This window comes from Chelon labrosus, assembly GCF_963514085.1.
Source record: "Chelon labrosus genome assembly, chromosome: 10".
NCBI lineage: Eukaryota > Metazoa > Chordata > Actinopteri > Mugiliformes > Mugilidae > Chelon > Chelon labrosus.
In genome coordinates, this window is record NC_140360.1 from 11,926,230 (window position 1) to 11,948,756 (window position 22,527).

General features: G+C 43.7%; 1 protein-coding gene across 1 annotated transcript; it reads right to left on the bottom strand.

Moving 5' to 3' along the window:
• Positions 1 to 4,353: 4,353 nt before the first annotated feature.
• On the bottom strand, positions 4,354 to 14,734 carry cacnb3b (calcium channel, voltage-dependent, beta 3b; the record flags this gene model as incomplete). The annotated part of the gene is made up of 13 exons (XM_084554075.1): positions 4,354 to 4,383; positions 4,467 to 4,637; positions 4,745 to 4,840; positions 5,449 to 5,600; positions 5,766 to 5,866; positions 6,097 to 6,155; positions 9,027 to 9,107; positions 9,262 to 9,281; positions 9,627 to 9,679; positions 9,920 to 10,041; positions 11,281 to 11,403; positions 11,583 to 11,702; positions 14,690 to 14,734. 13 exons carry the CDS (start codon positions 14,732 to 14,734, stop codon positions 4,354 to 4,356), a joined length of 1,173 nt encoding a protein of 390 aa, XP_084410201.1.
• Positions 14,735 to 22,527: the final 7,793 nt, after the last annotated feature.

Here is a 22,527-nt window from a genome sequence, read left to right on the forward strand (position 1 = left end):
GTAGCCAACACATCATTTCTCATTCCTCTTGTTGTTAAACCACCTGAACATCTTACTCCAAAGCCAGCCATGAGCGCATATATGCTTCTGTAGTCGCCTGTCTGCAAGATTTGGCTCCTCTTTTTGTTTCTCCCCTTTCCTGCTGCAAGAGCAAGTCCAGCTCAGTTTATACACAATCTATTGGATGGGGCTGATTTTCCAAACCAAAGAAGGAAATCTTCTTTATGGACTTTTCACCAATTGCATATGTACAATATATAAACAGCAGATACACTTCATTATTTAGATATACAGAATAATCTAACCAAACACAATCAGCCACAACATTAAAACCACTGACAGGAGAAGTAAATAAAATTGACCGTCTTGTGACAATGCAATGTTCCGCTGGTAAATGTTTGGACCAGGCATTTGTGTGGATGTTACTTAGACATGTACCACCCATCTAGACCAAACCAGGCACCCCCACCCCATAGCAATGACACTCCTTGATGGCAGCAGCCATCCCCAGCAGGATGCAGCCTGACACAGGCACACACACAAAAACAGTTTAGGAACAACTAAAACAAAAAAAAAAAAACATGAAAAACAGCACAAGGTGTTGACCTGGCCTCCAAATTCTCTAGATCCCAAATTGATCAAGTATCTGTGGGATGCACTGGAACAAGCCTGATCCACAGAGGCCCCTCCCTTCAACTCATAGGACTCAAAGACGCCCCACTAACAACATCATGTTGCCAGACACCACAGGACACCCTCAGAAGGCCCATGTCCATTCTCTGATGAGTCACAACTGCTTTGGAGGCACAAGGGAGACCTACACAATATTAGGAATGTGGTCATAATGTTATGCCTGATCTGTGTATATGAAAGCAGAAAGTCCATAGATTTCTGACAATATTATCAAAAACTGACATGTGTAAACTTATTAAAGGCAGGAGTTATGGGGAAGGTGTTGTATTGAATTGCAATTGATTGTACAAACGTTCCTAAGTGGCCACTGAGGCAGTCTATACATTTTTATTTCTGGTGTCCAGCCATAAAGTTAGTTTCATTTTCTCTTTTTCAGGTTGTGGAATGCAAAATTTAACCTGAACCAAAAACCTTCACAAGCTTTGTGTCTGTCACTTGGTCCCTTTTGCCCTCTGTTGGCGGCTTGGTGAATCACTGAGAAATAAAACCACAGCGCACAGAAACGTTACTTAAATGTAGTTTAGTTTATTCACCCCCTCCTTCACGTGTGCTATTGACAAAAGATGCACCCTGTAACACATCATCACCATCATCATCGTCATCAGACACGGTTGGATATCATTTATCTTGCTGACATGTCAGAAACCACGAGAAATGTTGACATCATCATCATCTTCATCATCATCAGCTTGCCAGGCAGCTTGTTCAGTATTGGAGGTGGGATCAGAGTAATGTTTAGTGCATTTATTGCATCGAAAAGCATACATAGAAATGATAGTAGTGCAATTATACCCCATCACAACTGAGGAGATATCTTGATAGTCTCAGCTAGTGTCAATGCTAAACGTTGTATTGCATACAGAATTTAGGTGAGGGAAACGCAATAGGAAATGATAGTTTGTAAAAAATTGTGCTTTGGATATCCAAAGAGTAATTCACGTTTTGTAGAAATTTCCTGCAATCTAAATTAAGCAAACAGGAGAAGCTGATTAAGTTTTTTTGTTTTCATCAGCTTTAGAAGGTACTGTGCTCTCTGTGTTTCATCAAGTAGAAGTTATGTATCACAAACCTGGTCCTTCAGAAATGAATGTGGGTGTCAGTGGAAGCGATACGTTAACAGTGGTCCTAAATAAGCAGAGCGCCATTCAAGAAAGAGAGAAGGTTACATACAAACACATGCTTTCTGAGGAAGGAGCCGAGTATAGAACTTTGCACTGTGACTAAAACCCCTTCTACTCTCAGCGTTTCTGTGCAATTTGATAATAATATTAATAATAGTATCTGCATATTGAATATACAGTATTTACAGTAACTGGTATAATAATGTAACTGGTTATAATGTAGGTCACGGCGATTTAGTCTGACGAAGTGAACGGCTCGAGTGAGGATGGTCCTAAGCAGCCCTTCTGATGAAGCAGGAATATAAATGTCATGCACATACATTTAGATTATTTACATGTATGCTATGTGGTGGGTTTATATAAGGAGTTGCTTTAATGTGACAGTTTCATTTTTGTGAGTGCTGCAAGGCAAAAAAAATGGTGGTGACTGTATGTAAACTATGAGAACATACAGTTCATTTATGTGGCTACATATAGCAATGGATATAAGACCAGCATAAATTATGAATACACTCTACAATACAAGCTTGTACTCATGCTGATTTTGTCTAAAGATGCTAAAATAAACAACTGGGCTTGTTAGGAAGTGATCCTTCACGATCTGTTGATGTGCTCAGAAGGCTTCTCAGTGGCGAGTGTGTGCGCACAGCTACTTTTGCTTCTTAATTCTGTCTGATGATCCGGTCTACGTACACGGCCAGCAACGCCACACAGAGAGAGTCCTATTATTCAGACATGTCATTCTGCTCATTTGTCCACTCCAGCATGTTCCTGACTGTGTATGTCTACGTACTCTCTGTGCATGGTGACATCCCAAACACATTTTGAGGTAACATTTAATCTACAGATATTATCGCTGGAAAACAAACTGTGAATCTTCTTAAATAATAGTTATCTTTTGGTTTTATTGTCAATGTTGTTATATTGTTAGCTAATTTACTATCGTGTCCTCAGATAACTGCAATTAAAAAAAAATGTATGTGTACAAACATTTTGGTGGTAAGAGTAAAATTTATCCAAAAAGGAGTAGATTTTATGTAGAAAATATAATTAAGAGTATTCTGAAGTTAAATCTGACATTAAATATGAGTGAATCTTCTTATATCTGCTACAAATGATGTTTCTAGGTGGATTAAATTGTCTCAGAGATAAATATTAAATTCTTTTCTTTGGGATCTTTGGGATAAAAGTGTCACTCTCCAGTGTAGTAACCAGTAAGATGTGACGTGACTCGGTGGTTTGTCTTGCATTTGTAGGAATCATTCGTTTTAAAGAGACTTCTCGTCTTCCTTATAAATACGTTACAGTTTTACCCTCCAACCTTCTGCAAACAAACCGCAGTTATCGCAAATAATCCAGCCTAAGCCAGTGATCCGGCATTTATACATTCACAGCTGTGACGAATAGGCAATATAGACCGTGTGCATGTCTGTGCTTGTTATACATGGGTTTTGCATCAACGTTTCATACGGATATTTACGTACAATAAGCCATACTCAGAGCAAAGATATGAATTATAGATGGTGCCATGTTAAATAAAAGAGAATGGAAATAAATAATTTAAAAAGGGCAAATTGGAAAAAAACAAGGAGTGAAGGTTTTTTTTTTTTAAATTTCCTTGGGTCTCCAAACACAGGTGACACCATGAGGACCGTGACAGAAGCAGTTGTGCCTTTGAGAAAACATTTGGTTATACATTTGGAATGACAGCTACTGGAGAGCTGTAGAGATGGAAGACATACAGAATAGACCTTCTGTCACTCTCTGCACAGAAAACCCTGGGAGCCCTGCATTGGGAGGATGTATGGATGTTATACTGTCAGCGTTGTGTGTCACAGTACTGTATGACTTCACAGGGGTGCAATTTGTCTACAATGAGAGCTGAATCAGCCCATGTGAAACCCGTGGGTGTCTGAACGCACACATGGGCTGGCTCAGCTTTGCCAAGAGAGGGATGCGACTTTGGGTGTCAAAGCAGGGACGTTATTTTAAGGTCAGGGTGGGAGGAAGAGTGAAGTTGAGGGGGGGTCAGGTGGTGAACAGTGACTGCACTGCTGCAGTGGTTTTTACCACCAGTGCATGTGCAGCTGAAGAAAGCGGCCCTGAGTTGTCGCGTGACGGTGGGAGCAGGGAGCTCTTGCCGAGGGGGCAGCAGTGAGGCGGAGGTTCCTCTGTCCATAGCGGCGCTGGTAAAGTCTCCGTCCTCCTGCTCCTCTCCCTGTTTCTTCTCTCCCTCCAGCTCACCAGCCTCCTGCTCCTTCTCTCTCTCTCTCTTACGGGACCCTTCTCTTGCTCTCTTCTTTGCCCCAGGTGTGGCTGGAGAAGGTGGTGGCTGGCTTTGGAGAGATGAGGGCTGCTGCTGCCCCCTGGTGGCGCCCTGGTCCCTGTGCTCTATGACTTCCTGGTCTGACACCAGCCGACAGCACAGGCGGCTCCTGTGGAGAGCAAGACGGACATTTTAAAAGTGAGAACCCAAACCAAAAGCCAGGCGCAAAAGACAGAAAAAGACATTTCTTCTCACCTATGTTTTCAGTCGTGATCATTCGATCAACTCTTGAGTCTCAGAGAACTAAACAGGAGGCAGAACAAATGCAATTATTAATGGAGGCAAAATTATAAACACATCGAGCATAATTTGTGTGTTTGTCGTACCTGTTGGCTAGAGTTAGCTGAAGGTGGGGTGATCACGCTTTGGTCCAGTAAGGGGTTAACTGGGGCAGCACAGGGGAGATGTGTGGCGCGCCAGTAAATTTCCAGGTACTCAGCCAAGTGGTCGCATGCATCCTCCAGCTGATTCTCATCCAGGATGACATCAAACATCTCCTGAGGTGTCAAAAGATAAGAAAGGAAAAGATAAACCACATCCACAAAAGGCTGCTGGTCATTCCTGAACATGCGTGTGTTCCCAAGAGAGAGAGAGAGAGACATACAGGTGGACACTGAGCCAGCTTGTCTCCCGCCATCATCTGGACGTTGAGGTGTTTGCTTTGGGACTTTCCTCGAGATTTAATCAGCCTCTGAAGAACCTGTGGGGCGAGCCACAGACAGAGATAGTCAAGCAGTTAAAAAGGAAAAATAATGACAAATGTCTTCCTTCTTTAAGTCTCTTTCAGGCACATTTTATTTAGTAAGCAGAGTCAGTGTGCAATTTTAAACTTGCATGCAAGAAAATTCAAGCAACATGCAGTTAGATCCTGACACACTTTTATAATAAATGTTGGCTTAAAGTGCAAACATTCAGCTTTAATATGAGGGTTATTCACATCCAAACTGGAGGAGAGGTTCAGGCATTACACAGCCTTATTTTCAGCATTCAATTAGAAGTATTCTGTGTTTCATTGCAACTAGAAGAAAATCATCTTTACAATGTTGAAAAAAAGCATCTAAAGATGTTGTGTTTTGTTGGAGACAAAAATGCAAAGATATTCAGTTTGCAGTGATTTGAAACAGAGAAAGTCTTGAACCAGCAAATGACCAGTTCTCAAAATAGTTGTCCATTATCTTTCCGTTGATAAACCAATGGATAATTCCTCTGCTTGAACTTAAAATTGAAAAATGATCAGCTACAATACGAACAAAAACACAAGCCTTGAAGGGATTTCTTTGTGAAGTTTCTGCGGGTTACACTCCTTACCTTAGGCGAGGAGACTTTGACGTAGACGATGATGGGGGCCAGAGAAGTTTTGAGGAGCTGTGCAGGGTGGTTGATGGTGTCGGCGTCCAGGACGACCAGCTGAAGAGACTTGGCCAACTCAAAGATCCTCTCTATCTCGCTCTGGACCTCAGCTGTGAGCAAAACAAACAGAGAATACGTGAGCTACTTTTAACAGCAGCAGCTTAGTTTAATACAGGCTTCACATCAAAGACATAACAGGCATCTATTCTTAGCAGGCACTAATCTTTATTTAGCAAGAAAAACACATCAAAGAGAACTTATTTTCCGCCGCTCACCTAGACTGGAGCGAGTGTTGGATCTCTCCATTATGGCCTTCTTGTTCAGCACCGAGCGCTTTGCCAGCGACAGATCAGCAGTCACCCGTGTAATAGAGATCCTACAGAAGAAGCGTCTTATCACATCACATCCACAACTGTTCCATTTCAAAGGAGGAGATGAACTTGTACTCTCTTGCAGCTAAAAATAAATCATCATCATCGTGTGTCCTATCGACCATGAAACGTGATAGGCCACAATCCTGCGAAACGGCTCCGCAAGCCCGGGCGCAGAGTTACTGCACATCGAGCTGCATCTCATGGAGAGAAAAACACGGACAGCCGGACCTACCTGCTGTCAAATCTGTGCTTTAGGAAGTCAAACAGGGCTTTCTGCATCATGTCTGTTACCTAGGAGACACGTGTGAAAAGAGGACAGAGGTTAAAATGGAGCATTTGTGGCACAATTTAAAGCTTTAATAGATTTAAATATAATATAGTTGTAAAGAGTTAGGACACTTTTAATTTTATTGATGTACTTTATGTGTTAACAAAGATAACTTCTGGGCGGCACAGTGGCGTGGTGGTTAGCACTGATGCCTCACAGTAAGAGGGATCTGGATTCAAATTCACCGGCCGACTGGGCCTTTGTGTGTGGAGTTTGCATGTTCTCCCTGTGTCTGCGTGGGTTCTCTCCGGGTTCTTTGGCTTCCTCCCACCATCCAAAGACATGCTCCTTAGGTTAATTGGTGATTCTAAATCGGCCGTATGAATGATTGTCTCTCTGTGTTGGCCCTGAGATAGACTGGCAACCTGTCCAGGGTGTACCCCGCCTCTCGCCCCATGACAGCTGGGATAGGCTCCAGCCCCCCAGCTGGAAATCATCCAGAGGACAAGCGGTTACAGAAAACGAATGAATGACTGATAACTTCTCCTATGAGGTGTTTGAGTTTCACTTTGCAAAATGATGCATGTGCAGAATTTAACACTACGTATAACTCTTCAGTCTTAGTTTAATTAACGTATCACCAGCGTTCGTGATAGCTAATTTGGAGCCAGTGAAATCCCCTCACAGGATCTTACAGGACCCCTCCCATATTCTGTTTTCTGAGTTTGAGTGGCTCTCAGGACGCAGACTTCACTGACCAGGCTGCAGGGTTAGGGTTCTCCTCCGGAGAAGGAGGATGACCTTCATCCCCAGGGTGGTCCAGCTCTTAAATGCACACTGAACACAGACCCACTTATAGGATGCAGCTGAACAAATAATTTAGAAAAAAAAAAAAATGTTTGAATGTATGTAACACTATAAATTGTTCGGGAATGTTGTATGTTATACTGCGTGTGCTGTTTTTGTGTCTATTTGTGTCTATTGACTGTGATTGTGTCAATTTTTTAGCTACTTTACGCCCTTTTAAATTGGTCCTTGGGGACAAATAAAGTGAAGTGAATTTAACTGAGTTGGCATCCAGTGTGGACAGTGTGTCATGTGGACATTTGATGACTCCTGAGCACACCTACTGAAGATAAGCCTCTAGAGTGAAGGAAGAGAGTCTCTTCGTTCACTACAACCCAATTTTCTGTAGGTGTTCAATGGATGAGATGAGGTTAGATGTAATTTAAAGCCAAATGAGACACAAATGATTATTCCAAGCAGCTTTTATTTCTAAAAATATGTGTCTAATGGGTCTTAACTGTGACCTGGATGGAGTGTTTGCAATGTGCACTGTGAGGAAGACGTGGCGTCTATTTTCAAACAGTCCTGAAAAATGGATGGCCTTTGGAACAGAAGATGAAGCACACGGTGTTGCTCTCCCTCTGAGAAGCGGCGACAGTGCAAAAGATGAAAAGGGGCGGAGGCAGCGTTGAAGAACGACGGCGACCGGCTGAACATAATACGTGCCAGAGAGACAAAGCAGAGCGAAAGAGAATGAGAGGGAAGGAGAGGAGAAGGCAGGCTGGCGTTCACCACTGGAGCATCCCCAAAGCACATCGCCAGAGCGATGCATAAATATTTCACAGACACAAAACAAACGGCTTGGAGCGCGGCCTGCGCAGTCACAGAGGAGAGAGCAAAGGCGGAGAGGAAACGCTGAAGCACCGAGACACTCTGTTCAATTACATGCCTCGCATTTCAGCACATTCAGGCACAGATCAACATATTCTGAAATTAATTGAGTGTAACTGCAGTGTGTTTCCATATGTTTCATCCATGATGTGTGTGTGTGTTAAGTGTGGGGGAATATCACACACACTAATGTAAAAATGCATACGTGCAATTCTGTATCGCTCAAATGGATGTGAGACGCCTGTTGTGTGCACTGTAATTTCATCAGGATGTGACTGCGGTGTTTTGTATGAGTGTTAATGGGATAATGGAGGCAAACCATGCAAGAGCTACTGCGTCTGAAAACATAAAGTGCAGAGGAAACTGGAACAAACAAAGACAGGCCAGAGAAGAAAAGACCAGACTGAGCCCAAACAAACTCAAACAGTCGGATATGTCTAATCTATGGCTGAAATTAAGTATTGTTTTTATTATTTACTGCAATTTACTGATTGTTTTTTATCAATTAATCAAGTCAAAGTGAATAAAAGGTTTAAGATAACGACAAATTCCCATTTTAAAGTATTACTGCATCATGCTATGCAGCAGATCTGTGGGCTGTAGTAGGCACAGAGCTAAATGCTTATGTCAGCATATTAAAATGTTCACAATTTTGATAATTAAACACAAATTGCTGCCAGGGCTGATGGGATAGCCGTTAGTTTGCAGCTATTTTATTTCATAAACCAAACTATCGGACATATTTGGGAGGCAGTAGATGAAAAGTCGGTCAACCAAAGTTGATGCCACTCATACTGAGGGGAACATGAATGTCTGTGACACAGCAGAGCAGTCTACATCTGTGCAATGGAAAATCGCCAAAATTGCACCATGAATGTTCAACAGCTGCTGAGATATTTTAGTTTGGAGAACAGTCATGGGCTCACCAGCAAATCCAGTGAGCTATGCTGCTAGCATGACAGAAACATGAGCAGTTTTTACTAAATGTTTGGTAAAGTTATAAAAAAACGATCTAAAGCCTTGAAGCGTAAAAGTCCAACTTTGGCACCCTCCACTGACGCGACCATATGGTCCATATTGAGTTTCTTTGACTCAATGATTAATCCCTTAAATATTTCGAACCACATCCAGGTTGTTACGTCAAAACACAAAGGCGAGACCTGAATAAGAAGATCGAACCTGGACGAACTCAAGAACGGCACCGATGGCGTACTCACCTCGTAGCCTTTCAGTGACGGCCCCACCAGCACCACGGGCCGCATCGAAGGAACCACATCATACGGAGGAACATGTTCAGTCTGCGCAGGAACGGACAGAGGATGGAAAGTTGGAAAAAACAAACAAACGTAGGATATAGATAATGGATTGACACACACGGCTAGTTAACACAGCTGCAAAAATTAGTATAGTTAAAGTTAAAAAAAATAAAATAATAGAGTGATGCAAACATACCTGCTTCTGCTTCTGTTTGGCTTTCAGAATAAACAGAATGAATTTTTAGCTGGATCAAAGCCAATGAGAAGACTAAATAAATCACTGATTCATTAAAAATGTTGAAGATCTCAGACTCTGTAGGTTGGTCATGCTGGGCTGAGGGAACATATGTTGACTTTCAGGATTGTAGTCTTTGTAAATTGTGTGTTAATTTAGGAGCTCTGGCCTCAGTTCAAATAATCATTAAGCTTAGTCTATATTAGGAGCAGGAAGACATTAGTTCTGAAGGGAACATCTTAGTCCCTGTATGCCAATCCGACCCTGTGAGAGCATGCAGTCCCTGCAGACATGGACAGCAGCAGGACGCCTTCAGCCCTCCTTACCTGCAGATGGAGGGGTGGACCTCCAGCCTCCGGATGAAGCGCTCCCTCCTTTCCTGCGGAGCAACATAATGCGAAGCTTCATTATGCGTGAATCCCCTAAGGGGGCAATTTAGTGACGAGGACTTCCACAGAGCCACGTGAGCTAGCTGTGTCTAAAATAAAATGTTTTCAAACAGTGTGCTGGAGAGGAAGCTGCTGGAATTAGGGCAACGGAGCGGCAGAAAATAAAGAAATACAGACACAACTAGAAGAGCGATGACAAAGAGATGTGTCAGAGCTGCGCGACCTCTGACCTTGCCGCTGCTTTCTGCTCTTGTTTTATCCTCATGGCTTCCAGTTTCACTGGGCTCGGGATGAACGTGATGTCTGCCCCTTCCTTCACCAGCCGACCGATCCACCAGTCATTGTTGTATTTCTGTACAAGAGCGAAACACACCTTCTGTGACTCAGATGTCGTGCTGCAACGCTGCTGAGATGACATGATTAAAATCTGTATCGTTGATGCTTTACGTCGTGTCCACCATCTGGTGGTCACATTGATGATGACACACACATATATGACGTATGCAGGTGAACTCGGCCCTAATCACTCACAGAATATGATGTGACACCCAGACTACCTATGGCTCAGCCTGTTAGGAGCTAAGATAACCAAGCATGGACCTAAGAGACCCACTGAGAGAAACGTGTCCTCCGTCCACTTTGATTATGCACCAGCTCACATCCCAGAGCTGGTGTTGGGGATTGTGAGTAATAAGTGAGACATAACAGTTTCATTTTCACAAAATGACAAACAATGCAAGCACGCTCACTGGCTAGGATTAATTACCGTTGGAGTGGCTTTTACTTGTTGGAGAGGGCTGAAAGAAAAGAAAGGAACTGAGGGCTGACACGGTCGGCTGCCTTTCTGCTCTTTGACAGGTTGGTATTTGTAAAATATTCAGAGCAGGCCGTGTAGCTATTACATTTACTCAACATAAATAATAGGTTGTTTTCTTGGAACAGTTTTTTTTTTATGCCGTGAGTTGGTGACTTTCCAGACTGAGTACTATTTTTTTGTCCATCACATTCTTTTCTAACTTCACAGCAAGAGGGTTCTGGGTCCGAATCCGTGGGCCGACTGGGCCTTTCTGTGTGGTGTTTGCATGTTCTCCCTGTGTCTGCGTGGGTTCTCTCTAGGCATTTCAGCTTCCTCACTGTCTAAAGACATGCTCGTGAGGTTAACTGGTGATTCGAAATTGGCCGTAGGTGTGCATGTGAGTGTGAATGGTTGTCTGTCTCTCTGTGTTAGCCCTGCAATAGACTGGCGACCTGTCCAGGGTGCACCCCGCCTCTCGCCCAATGACAGCTGGGATAGGCTTTAGCCCCCCTGTGACCCTTCACAGGACAAGCGGTTACAGAAGATGAATAAACATTCTTTTCTAGACTGTAATCCATCTTGTTTTTGACTAATCGCTAAGGGTGAAGTCACCACAGGAGATTTACCTGGTGCTGATAGGCTTTATCATCATTTTGTGATTTTGTTTTGCACAAGCTTGATTCTAACTGTCATTCATTAATATGTAAAAGCCCTGCACTATTTCTTTACTAAGAAGTCTTCATTTGTAAATCAATTTGTAAGTAAATAAATAAATTGAATCTTTATGCCTCTCACCTCTTTTATGTGCAGGAAGTCTTTGGTTTCAAAGTTAATAGCGACACCTTGGACTGGACAATCTTCATCAAGGGCCCCACAGTAACTCACGTTGGTTTTCACTGCAAATGCTACAGGTTTAGACTGTTGGGAGTGAAAAACAGAAATGAGATATTGCACAGTTTAATTCACTAAATGTTTCTATTCAAAAGGTTAAGTTTGGTTAAATAGACCAGAAAATCTACAAATAAGCTACTTAACGTGCTGCTGCTCAGAAAGTTACAGTGAGTTTAAAGACAAGCATTTGGCCTTCGCTCTCTCACCTTGGCTCTCTCCAGCTGCAGCTGAGCCTGGCGCTCGGCTTCACGCCGAGACGCCTCCTGGTCCTCCTCCAGGGACAGGTCGGAATCAGAGGGTCGACTAGTGTATGAATCGGCTGAACCCTGGAGGAAGGAGGAGAGGAGAGGAAATAACCGTCAACGTCCAGGATGAGAAGAGATAAATCCACCACCACACGGTGCCTCGAAGCAGCTGTTCAGAATAACTCGTGCTGACTTAAAGCTGAGATGCAGCTCTGAACAGATCATCTATATTTCCCCCTGTGTCTCCAATGACCTTCTTCTGGTTCACCTGTATCTGCACCTGCCTGTCTTTTCCTGCAGCTTTTCCAAAGCAGCTCCCTCAGGGGAACGTGTGCGTGAGTACTGCAACACTAACAACCAGCACAACCTTGTTGTCTATTTATCCACTCAGTCAGGCTCACAATATGTCGGCAAAAGTCCAGTCTTTAACCAAGCTACTAATTATACTTGATAATGCTTCAATATCCAGCTTTTTATCCACTTTCTAAACTCACCTCACACTGGCCTGCATCAACAAAAGCTGTGGTACAGGAGTTATGTCGTTAAACAAACCAGTTTTAATCATGAGATGCTATGAGACGCAGTTTGTGTCCTACATTTGTGTATCAGTAAAATTAAAAGCTGTCATTTACATTGAAATTCACATAAAAACATGTTCTTACACAGAAACACTGAACTAAGTAGAATGGACACAATAAAACCTCTCAAGCATCATACAGAGTGACACAGAACCTCTTTCACTCTTTTATCTACAGGTGAATAAAACTCATAAACCACACCTCACAGATCATACACTCGTCCCTTTACTCCATCGGCAACCTGCTCTCCTCCAGCGGCTCCAACTTGAGGCTGGAAAACTCTTCACATACCAGACAGGAGCACCCACATAAGACAGCCAAATATAGCACCACGACTACGTCATCCTTCTTTTACTTTTTCTTTTTTTTTTTCCTCTCACCTCCTCCCTCATCTCCTCCCTCCTCCCCATCAGCTCCGTCCCGCCTTTGCCGAAACCCCTCTTCTCCCAGAAAAACAGTTTAAGCTGAATCTAGTGCACAGTTTGTGGACATCATTTGAATATCAAAGTCTGCGAGAAGTGGAACAGAATCTGAAGAGTCTACCGGCAGAATGAACAAATCCTAATTAAAGCACATGAAGTTCTGCATATGGATGAGGAGGACAGATATCCCGAAGTCCAGACAGAGTCTCATTAGCGCGGAACAGCAGTATATAGTGTATACTGCACATTCTCTTCACCTAGAATAACTGCTGCACTTCCATTGTCATGTTTTAACTGCTTTGCCATAATAATTAAGGAATATGTAGCACCAGTCACTTTATGTAAGTTCATTGCTGTAGTGCATCACTCTGCTTCATTTAAACCTGCATGGGTTCCAGTAGTTTCCTTGCTGTCTAGTTGTTTAGTCAATATCTTTCGAGTCACGCAAAACTTGCAGAAATGTACAGGGTAGATGCAAAGTTGAAGAATGAGTTGTACCGATTCCCAGAGTAGTCGAACAGTTGCCTCCAAAGATAAATGTACTCTGCATGTGTGAGATGACTAGAGTAAAGTTAATTTAACTGATCGCCTGATAAATACTGTATATCTTATCCACGTTGTTCCACTGTTACTGATAATATTTATTTACAGACTCTACAGGCTGAGCATTTAGAATATGTAAGGATTCATTTTAAGAGTGCAGAACAGATTTGGTCTTCCTTTCAACTTGGTATTCACACGTAGCCAGTTACTATGACGAGAGACATAATAAAAAAAACTGACAGACTAGAAATAAGCTTAATGTGAACATCCATGTGTCAGTTTCCCCTGATCGGCGTGTTAAGGTTAAAGAAACTGTAAAAATTTTAGATGTCTTATTTATCAAATGACTGTAAAGTGAACCATTATACTCAGTGCCAGAGGCTGATATCCATAATAAACTGAAAACATAGCAAACATCATCATATTTCACCACAGTGCACAAACTCACTCTGATTCATTCTTGAGAAAAAAAAACAACCTTCAGCTCATCACACTGGGATCAATAGTAGAATCTAATGCAATCACAGACACGCAGGTTTCACTGCTGGAACAGCCTCGACGTGTCGCACAACCCACTGCGCTTTACGACCGTTTCGACCTTTTACAAACAACAGACCTCCACTCACGCTGCAGAGGTCGTTCTCGGAGCGAGGAAAACGAGAAACAAAGACGAGAAATCCCTCACATGCTGGAAGTCCCATTAGAGACTGAAACATGAGATGATGACACTGCAGCAGTTGTGGGTCCTCACCAGCAGAGGGAGGCATGCACATTACAAAACAAGTTGGATTCCTCACAACAACAACAAAAAAACAACTGTGACCGACAGTTTCACTGTTTACATTTAACTCCCATGTCTGAGAATAAAAATGTATACAGCTACTTATGTATAGATGCATATATATATGATTATTCATTCAGATGAAGACATAATAGATTGTAAATTCTATGTAAGCTCATTATTTGTGCCAGATTGTAGTGTAATATTTTGAAATTTCACAGTGGCAATAAAAGTGTCTGTTGCACAACCAAAGAAACAACATGAAAATGCACAAGGAACAAAGAACCACAGGCACCGGATGGGATGCAATATTTAAAGAGAGCTGTGACTTCATGAAAAGACAGGAGATGAGACTCATTAACAGAACCACAGTATCAAAATTCATGCTCAACAGATGGGCCACCCAGTGAGCTACTAGTCCAACGCAGAGCTGCAAGATACCCGCCACAGAGTTGAGATAAACAGACAAACTGCCTGCGTACAGTACGAAGGAGAGGAGGAGGAGGAGGAGGAGGAGGAGGAGGAGGAGGAGAACAAGAAGAAGAAGGGAGGGAAGGGAGGACAAGTGGGGGGATGCTGGCAAAGTGACTGAACCAGAATAGACTTCAGCTGAGACAAGAGTGAGAGGAGATGTCTGAGAGCCGGCAGACAGGGTGCTCATGGATGGAGGAGGCTGAGTTTGCATGCAGAGTGATTAAAAAAAAAAAGAAAGAAAAAAAAGGGGGGGTAGCATTGACAGCGTACCTTGTTACAGATGAGTCCTGTGGCGCTCGAGTCGGAGGCAGACATGATTCTGCTGCCAGCGCTCTCTTCCCCCCATTGCACAGGAAAAAGCGGAACCCTCCTCCCCTCAGCCCGTGGTTACAGGAGGGAGAGAGAGGGAGGCGCGCTCAGGCTAAGTGCTTCACAACCGTTGCCGCGCTGCCTCAACAGTCATTTCCTATACAAAATTGATGCCCTGACTGCAGCACTGTTGTGTACACGCCCGCATACTGGTGGTGTACAGTGGGCTCCTTTAGGTTCCAGCCAGCCCTGGTGTATGAGAAGGAGCTCTCTCCTCTCCTCTCCTCTCTCCTCTCCTCTCTCCTCTCCACTCCTCTCCTCGCCTCTCCTCTCCTCTCCTCGCCTCTCCTCTCCTCTCCGCCCTAGCATGCCACAAATCTGATATATTCCTCTCCAGCATCACCATCCTTTCAAGTTTCTCCATATATATATTCCTCTTATGTCAGTTCCTGCTTTTAATATATCCTGAAAAAACAAAAATTAACTCAGCCAGGTTTGCTCTGGTGTTTGCACTCAAGCTGCAGACCGTCATTTTCTCTGGGCACGAGCAGAACTTCTATAAATAAGAACAAAGAGGAGCCGTGCTAAGTGATAATAACAATGACTGAGCAAGGCAATGTTCAAGGCAAGGCTTGGAAATAGTACTTGTTATTCCTCTGCCAAACTAGTGTCTCCGTTTCCTTAACAGGGGCTGAATGGCAGAAGCTAAAGCCTGAAACGCAGAAGGTGTAAAGTGATGGATTAAAGAGAGGTGGCCATGAATGAAGGGATGTAAAAAGGGGGAGAGGAGATGAGAAGAGGAGGGCAGGGCTGTGCCCGCCCGTCTGCCTGCCTGCCCTGCACCATCCTCCTGACAGGAAGGTGATGCATGAGCCTACAGAACAGAAATGCAGCGGTGAGTCAGCAAGCAGCCATGTAGAGTCCATCAGATGTCTTAATAAGCCAGCAGAGAGGTCTCTATTGTAGGAGACAGCCTCATTGTTCCTGGCAAGCCAGGGCTGCATGCCTGCTCCTCAGGTCGCCCCAGGCTCTGAGGACCCTACTTTGGGCTCCATTATGCTGCCAGCGTGCACGCCCTCTCACCCTCATTCAACCTTTCCTGCTTAAGAATTAAGTGCACTCTACCAAGGCTTTTAGCAAAAAATGTCTCAGGGCTATGTTTCCGTGTGGCTTTTTCATATTAAAGGGGAAGCCAGTAGGGCGGCAAGCAAACACAAACAACAAACATTACTGTAGTTACTGCAGCAACTGCCGGATGCCTCAGCTACAGATACAAAATATGGTGACTATTCTCATCATTGGTGCTGTGCGTGGAGCGGCCAATCAGTGACAGAGGGAGGCCAAGATGGAAGGAGTAAAAACAGTAGAGAGAAAGAAACAAAGAGCTTAAAAGAATATTTTTAGACGAATGTAATTTTCTGGCTTTTCCATTAAAAATACTTCAAGCTCTTTCATTTCTACTGAAGTGAAAGCAAAAATAATTAAGACAAGAGGAAGTCAGAGGAAAACAAATGAGGGCAAAGCAGTCAGACCGCTGGAACAACAGAACAAGAGTTTAACAGAGGAATCTTTTAGCTTTTTTGTAATATTTCCAAGATAAGATGCTCTAAATTTAGCTCTCCTCTCCTCTCCTCTCCTCTCCTCTCCTCTCCTCTCCATCACAGCCTGGGTTTGGCAGTGGGGAGAAGATTGCGGAGGATTGTCAAAGTTCACTGAGTTTTGATGAATTCCCTCAAGAAAGAGCAAAGCAGATTTGAGACTGGCTCAGCTACAATCACTGATGCCAGATAGCCCATCTGAATGTGAACTAAGAGCCTGTGGATAAGGGAAACAAAAACAGACAGACACCGAGACGTGTCTCTAATCAGCCGACAGCATGTACTGTAGACTGCCTCTGCAACAAAGGTAAACATTTCCTTTTTTATGTGCGCAATAACTCAGCTGTACTTTCTTACAGGCCTTCATACTTCATACTTCATACTAAAAACAGACGAGAGAAATAAAAAAAACAAAACAGCTGAATACCATTAAAATCTGGGTGGTGTGAGCCAACTCTCATCCAGATATGGCTATTTTTTTAAGCTCTCTGCGCTCAAGCTGAATCCGAATAAAAAATGCATTAGGTTGTCAACATACCAACTAAACATGGGTGTATATCGTGCGTTTTGGTCTGAGCAAATAAAGTTTTAAGGTTGGATGCTCAGCCCTTTATTTTTATTCTTTTCTTTCTGCTGAGCGCTGCAGAGCCGTCCAGGGGAACCATACTCGGCAAGCAACTGAAAGGCTCTACACCCCACTGGGAACGAGTGGCCTGTGAGAGAACGCTTCAGAGAAAACAGATCCCGCCAACAAATCTGGAGATTTTAAGCGCCAGACCTTTGCAGTCAACTGCCCGTGTCCGTCTGCAGCTTTTTAGCTCGTGAAGAGGCACCTAAAGCATCTGTGTGCGGAAGGAGCTGAGGCAGCATTACGGGCAGAGGTGGATCATTCAGAGCCAGAAGTGCAACCAGAGTAGGGCAGAGTGGATCAATACAAGAGCCACCCAGATTGATAATCCATACTGTCCTTAGCAGCTCCACCCTCCTCCCGCTCTAATGTTACCTCAGGATACTTTCTCCATGTCTGTAATGAGCCCTTGACAGAACCTGAAGCCTATAAATAAGCACCTCGTTGTCATATTAACACCAAAGACATCAAGTTCTTTCAATAACTACAGTATTTATGACGGGTTTAAGAGTGTTTGTCAGCTGCTGGGAAGTTAATGCAATAATGACAATGGTATATAGTGGAGCAAAAGGTGCAGGACGCAGGAAGCCCGGCCAGGAATTCTCTGTCTTTCCTCCTTGCTGTCAACTTGGCCTTGCCGGTTTCACTGTGCATACTTAGGGTTGCTTTCATCCCCTCAGGGATCCCCTCAACCTGACTTCACCAAACTGCTTCAAAGCGCAGAGAGGCTGGAGATAACCCACATAAAGCTGTGTACCTACAGTGCAGCAGAGAATTGCGCCGTGCCGCATCCTTCGTTAAATCAGATGCGTTTGTTAGAAGATGACCTGATTTAGGCTCCAGGTTTGAGCTGGGCCTAATTGGTGCCTCTTGACTAACTGAGGGAATGTCAGACTTATCAATATGTAATGGTGGCCTACATATTCACAGCTTTACATTGAAACGCTGAGTTTTCGTTTGAGTTTACGCCTTGAACCTTTTTCCTGCATGTTAGTAAAGATTACAGATGTCACACTAAAGAAAAATGGAAATGTTAAAGACACTAGAATAGATAAAGGAGATGTCCTAGATTAGACCTGTCAAATCACATGCACATATGGGTGAGCACATATTCCTGCCTTTTAGTACGTTAATAACGCAAAAGGCACCGTTTCTGAACAGGAACTCAAAGAAGCTGCTACTGGAATCTTTGGCCCTCTCAACATTGCTGGTTCATCAAATTTAATCAAGATCATTGCACACTGATGCGCCAACACACAAACACATGCATGCATGCACAAACACACACACACGGAGAGAAACACACAAAGCACTTCGCTCCTCACGGGACAGGCTTTTAGTGCTCTGTCTCATGCAGTATTTAATTGACCCCACACAGGAAGCCTAGCGGTCCCAAATGCACTCCTTCCCCCCACCGACGGAAAAAAGCATGAACGCCTGCGAGTATGCCCGCAGCTTCCCACCACTGCTCCTCAGTCACACAACTGCACTAAATGCCATTTTCTGCTTTGGTGCAACTCAGACTTTCCACAGAAATGTCAGTGCTGAGGGTGAAGAATTTTGGATATGCATCAAATTTATTCAGAGCGCTCCAACACAGATAGAAACGCTGCCGTTCTCTCAGCTGCAGACAGCAACCCAATTCCTGAAACTTTCTGTAAAAATGCAAAGAAGACAATTGAAATATTTGAATCTTTTGACGCCATCTGATCAGGTAAAGACCTTTTTACTGCAGCTATCATTGCAATTTGCAGCACAGAGAATAGATGTAGAAGAGACACCAGCGTACTTACTCAGATGGAAGTAGGAGAGCACACTCCCCGTTTCTCTTGCTTGCTCTCTCTGCTAGGCAGTCATGGTGTGCTCTCTCTCTTGGGTAACACTGAAGTGTACTGTAGCATGCTTGTAAGCAGTCTATCCCTCTCTCTTTCTTAGCACTCCCCCCCCCATCCCCACCCCTCCTCTCCTATTCTCCACCTCTCTCAGTACACAACCCTTTGCTACGTCAGTGAGGCTCTCTCCGCTCCGCATATCATCCTTCCCACCCCTCTCTCCTCTCGCCCGTCCAATAGGACACTGGATCGCAAGCGCACGTTAAGTTCATTCAAAAGATGACCATGTGATGGATGACGACGTGGCTCAGTATGTGTGAGATCACAAGACACTTTGAGATCGAAGGAGGCAAAAAAAAAAGCAAGGATTCATTAGAAAGCATCACGCTTTAGTTTTAGTCACTTGCTTTGTTCTTTTTACTAAAGGTATATGGACATACGGAAATTACATCCCAGCAGGGGATCCCAACAGGCTCCACTCAGTCAGGTTTTTGCATGGGTTCGCTTGGGTTACGCTGAAACGGCCTGTGCTCGCTCCAACCATGTAAAATAGCCTGGGACTAAAGGTTCACATCTAAATCGACAGGAGTGTCCACATGCAACCATGCAGTGCAACTCACAAACACAAAGACTAAATCTCAGAGGGGAAATTCAAGCGTTTCTACAGTCCTATCACACTTCTCTTCAGCCACTGCGGATTTCAACATGTCAAAAGCCAAAAGTTTAGAGACGGGAGAAAGTCTGGTGGTGGCGAGGGAGGTATGGGAGCTGTGTTCGACATGCAGAAGCGTCCCCAGTGAGGGCCTTTGTTCACAGAGTGTGTTCTCTAGATGTCATGGCTGGCTGTACCCTGACAGCTGCTCGGCATGCGTTTTGGTTGTGCGAAGATGTGGGAGTTATTCTCCTTGTTGCCATCCGAACCAACCAAACATCTCCAGATAGGACTGACGTATCTGCTTTAATTGTTAATTGGAGCTCGGAGCGTCTTGTACAAGATACCGTGTGAAATGAACAACACGCACCTAAAACCAAGCAGTCGGACGCAATAAACCTACGGCTGTGGGTGATGTGAAAATCTCCAGCAAAGGATGAGATTCATAATTCATTGGATAGGTTGCAGGAAACAGTGAGGCAGAGGAGGGAAAAAAAAAATAGATGAAGGGAGAAAGAGACGGAGGAGGCATCCATTCGAATTCTGCATGAGCAGAAGATGTGAATAAAATATGAATGGATGAAGGTTGGAAAGTTAAACTCCAATGTGCTTTGCATTGAGCAGGAGAAAGGCAGAAAAGGGGCGAGAGAGCAGCTTTAGGAGTTGCACCCAAGCATTGAGTGCAGCTGTCTGTCAGTCTGTCCCATATGAAGCGCCTCTGTGGGCAGAGCTGCTGCTGCTGGTGCATTATGGATGAGGGGCTATTTTAAGGCAGCGGGGATGCTGCGTTTTGATTTTTTAGTGGAGGGAGATGACACCTGGCTGCTGCCAAATCCTTTCATGAGGTTCGTACAGTACTTGATGGGTTCAGACATGCAGGTACAGAATGTGTTCCAACACAGACCTGATCCCCGTTTGAAGTGTACACGCCAAGAGGAGGGAGGAGGTAAACAGACCGGGATGCCATTGAAGTGAGCGCGAGTGTCACCAAGCAGCGCCTCACACAGACAGTGTACTTTATGTAGTGATAAGCCACACACACACACACATGAACCTTACATAATCTCTTGTGAGCTTGTTTGCTGAGCAGTTAATTCAACCAGGAAGTTTGTTCAAGCTGCCCGAGTAAATATGATCACTAACAAACCTCAAATATATACATGTCATCACTATCCAGACACACAATCATTATATAGTTTTGAAAATGTCACACATTGCTAAACTAAGAAGGGAACAGTGTTAATGTCATTTCTTACGGGTGTGCATGCAAACATGCATACGCTGCAAGCTCCAAATGAGCTCTGAGCTTTTAATACTTTACTCATTTAAATCTAAATGTGAAAGGGAAATTTATAAATCTTCAAAATGAATGTGCACACATTCCACTGAAATGGAAATAGATGAATGTGCATAATGATAAAAAGCACCAGATTTCCGGGATTTTGCTTGATTACAGCATTTTAGTCATCAACCTGCTCTTTCTTCAAACATAATAAAAGTCATTGGAACAAATCTAATTCATCAGGGTCACATATTCAATCCGTGCACCGCGTATCTGCATCAATAATTCGTGTGTACTCAATAATATCATGGCACTCGTTGCCCAAGGGATTTGCATTTCATTTTCCTAGAGGAGACGTTTTATTTCAAGCGTCAAACCTGCCTCATCGAGGTGCCGCAGACACTTTTAGCTGTTCAGCACGAACCTGGAGCAGACAGACCGACTGGACGTCCTGCAGTTTGCCTACGGGACACACACTGAAGCAAATAATGGACCTTTTCCCAGCCGGTGGCCGGCAGCACAGTCAAAAGCATGTGTCTTGACTTTTCAGTCACCTTTAACACAGTCCAGACCCTCTGGGTGGGAAACACGCTCACGGAGGCGCAGATGGACGCCCTGATGGTGTCCAGGATGACGGATTATCTCACTAGCAAGCCACAGATTTCAAAGCTTCGTCATGAGCGCTCATTAGAAAAAGATTCTGTCCTCTCTGTCTATCAGTTTATCCTCAGAAATCAAACAGGCAGGAAAGAATAATCTAAAGAGTGACATTCCAATTTCAAAGTGGGTCAGGCTTTACCGAGCAAGAACATCCTAAAAAATGAAGATGAAAGGTTTTGGTGAATTATTGCATTGTCATTTCATCAGACATTTCTTCTCCATAATAATAACAGCAAGTCTCTGTTCTCTATTCATCAGCTAAGAGCGTACTCAGTTATTTAGAGTGAATTATTAAACTTGCAAAAACACAAGAGCAGAACTCCTGAGTGTTGTTAGACCCTGCAAACATGTTTCAGTATCACACACAGCAGTTTCATCAACGGGGAAACTTCCTTTGAATGCTTCCCTCTTGATATGCATCTGACGGCCGTTACCTTATTGCTTTTAAAAGTTGTCACTCTGACAGAGGAGGTGGATGCATTTGAGACTGTGTTTTTATTTGAAATGTGCAGAGATTTCTTGATGTCACAGCAAAATGAAATAAATGGAAGTTCTGGCAACCTCACATCACCTGATTCTTGTCTAGTATCCATAAAGTTCCCATCAAGTAAATCTATGAATTGCTAGTCAGTGGATTGAATCTGAAAGTTGCTCAGATTCAGAGCTGTTATATCAGACTCTTAGTGGATGCATGAAATGTGACAAAAAGTGTAATCTCTATTTTTTATATCCTGGAGAACAAACGCAATTATTCACTCATTACCTAATAAAGGATGAAGTGGAAGCCTAAACAGACCCACACTCCATCTGTTGCTCCGGCTGACCAGTTCTTATTATTTTGGCTAAAATGGAACAAATAAATAAATAAATCATGCACATTTAAAAGCCCAGCTCATCCATCCCTAATCTCTGCTGGCAGGCTGACAGTAACGATGCAGGCTCTTCCTCTCAGAAGTGAAAGATTCCCAGTGAGGTACGCCTGTTTAATTTAATTACCAGCCTCTCACCAAGGACCTGCCTCTACCTTCGGCGCGTACTCATATCTGACTGGTAATAAAACTGAAAATAGCCCACCTCTTTAAGCAGAAAGACGCTCGAATTGGTCAGGGACATCCGCAGTTAACAGGGCTCTCGGTCAGCGTGCACA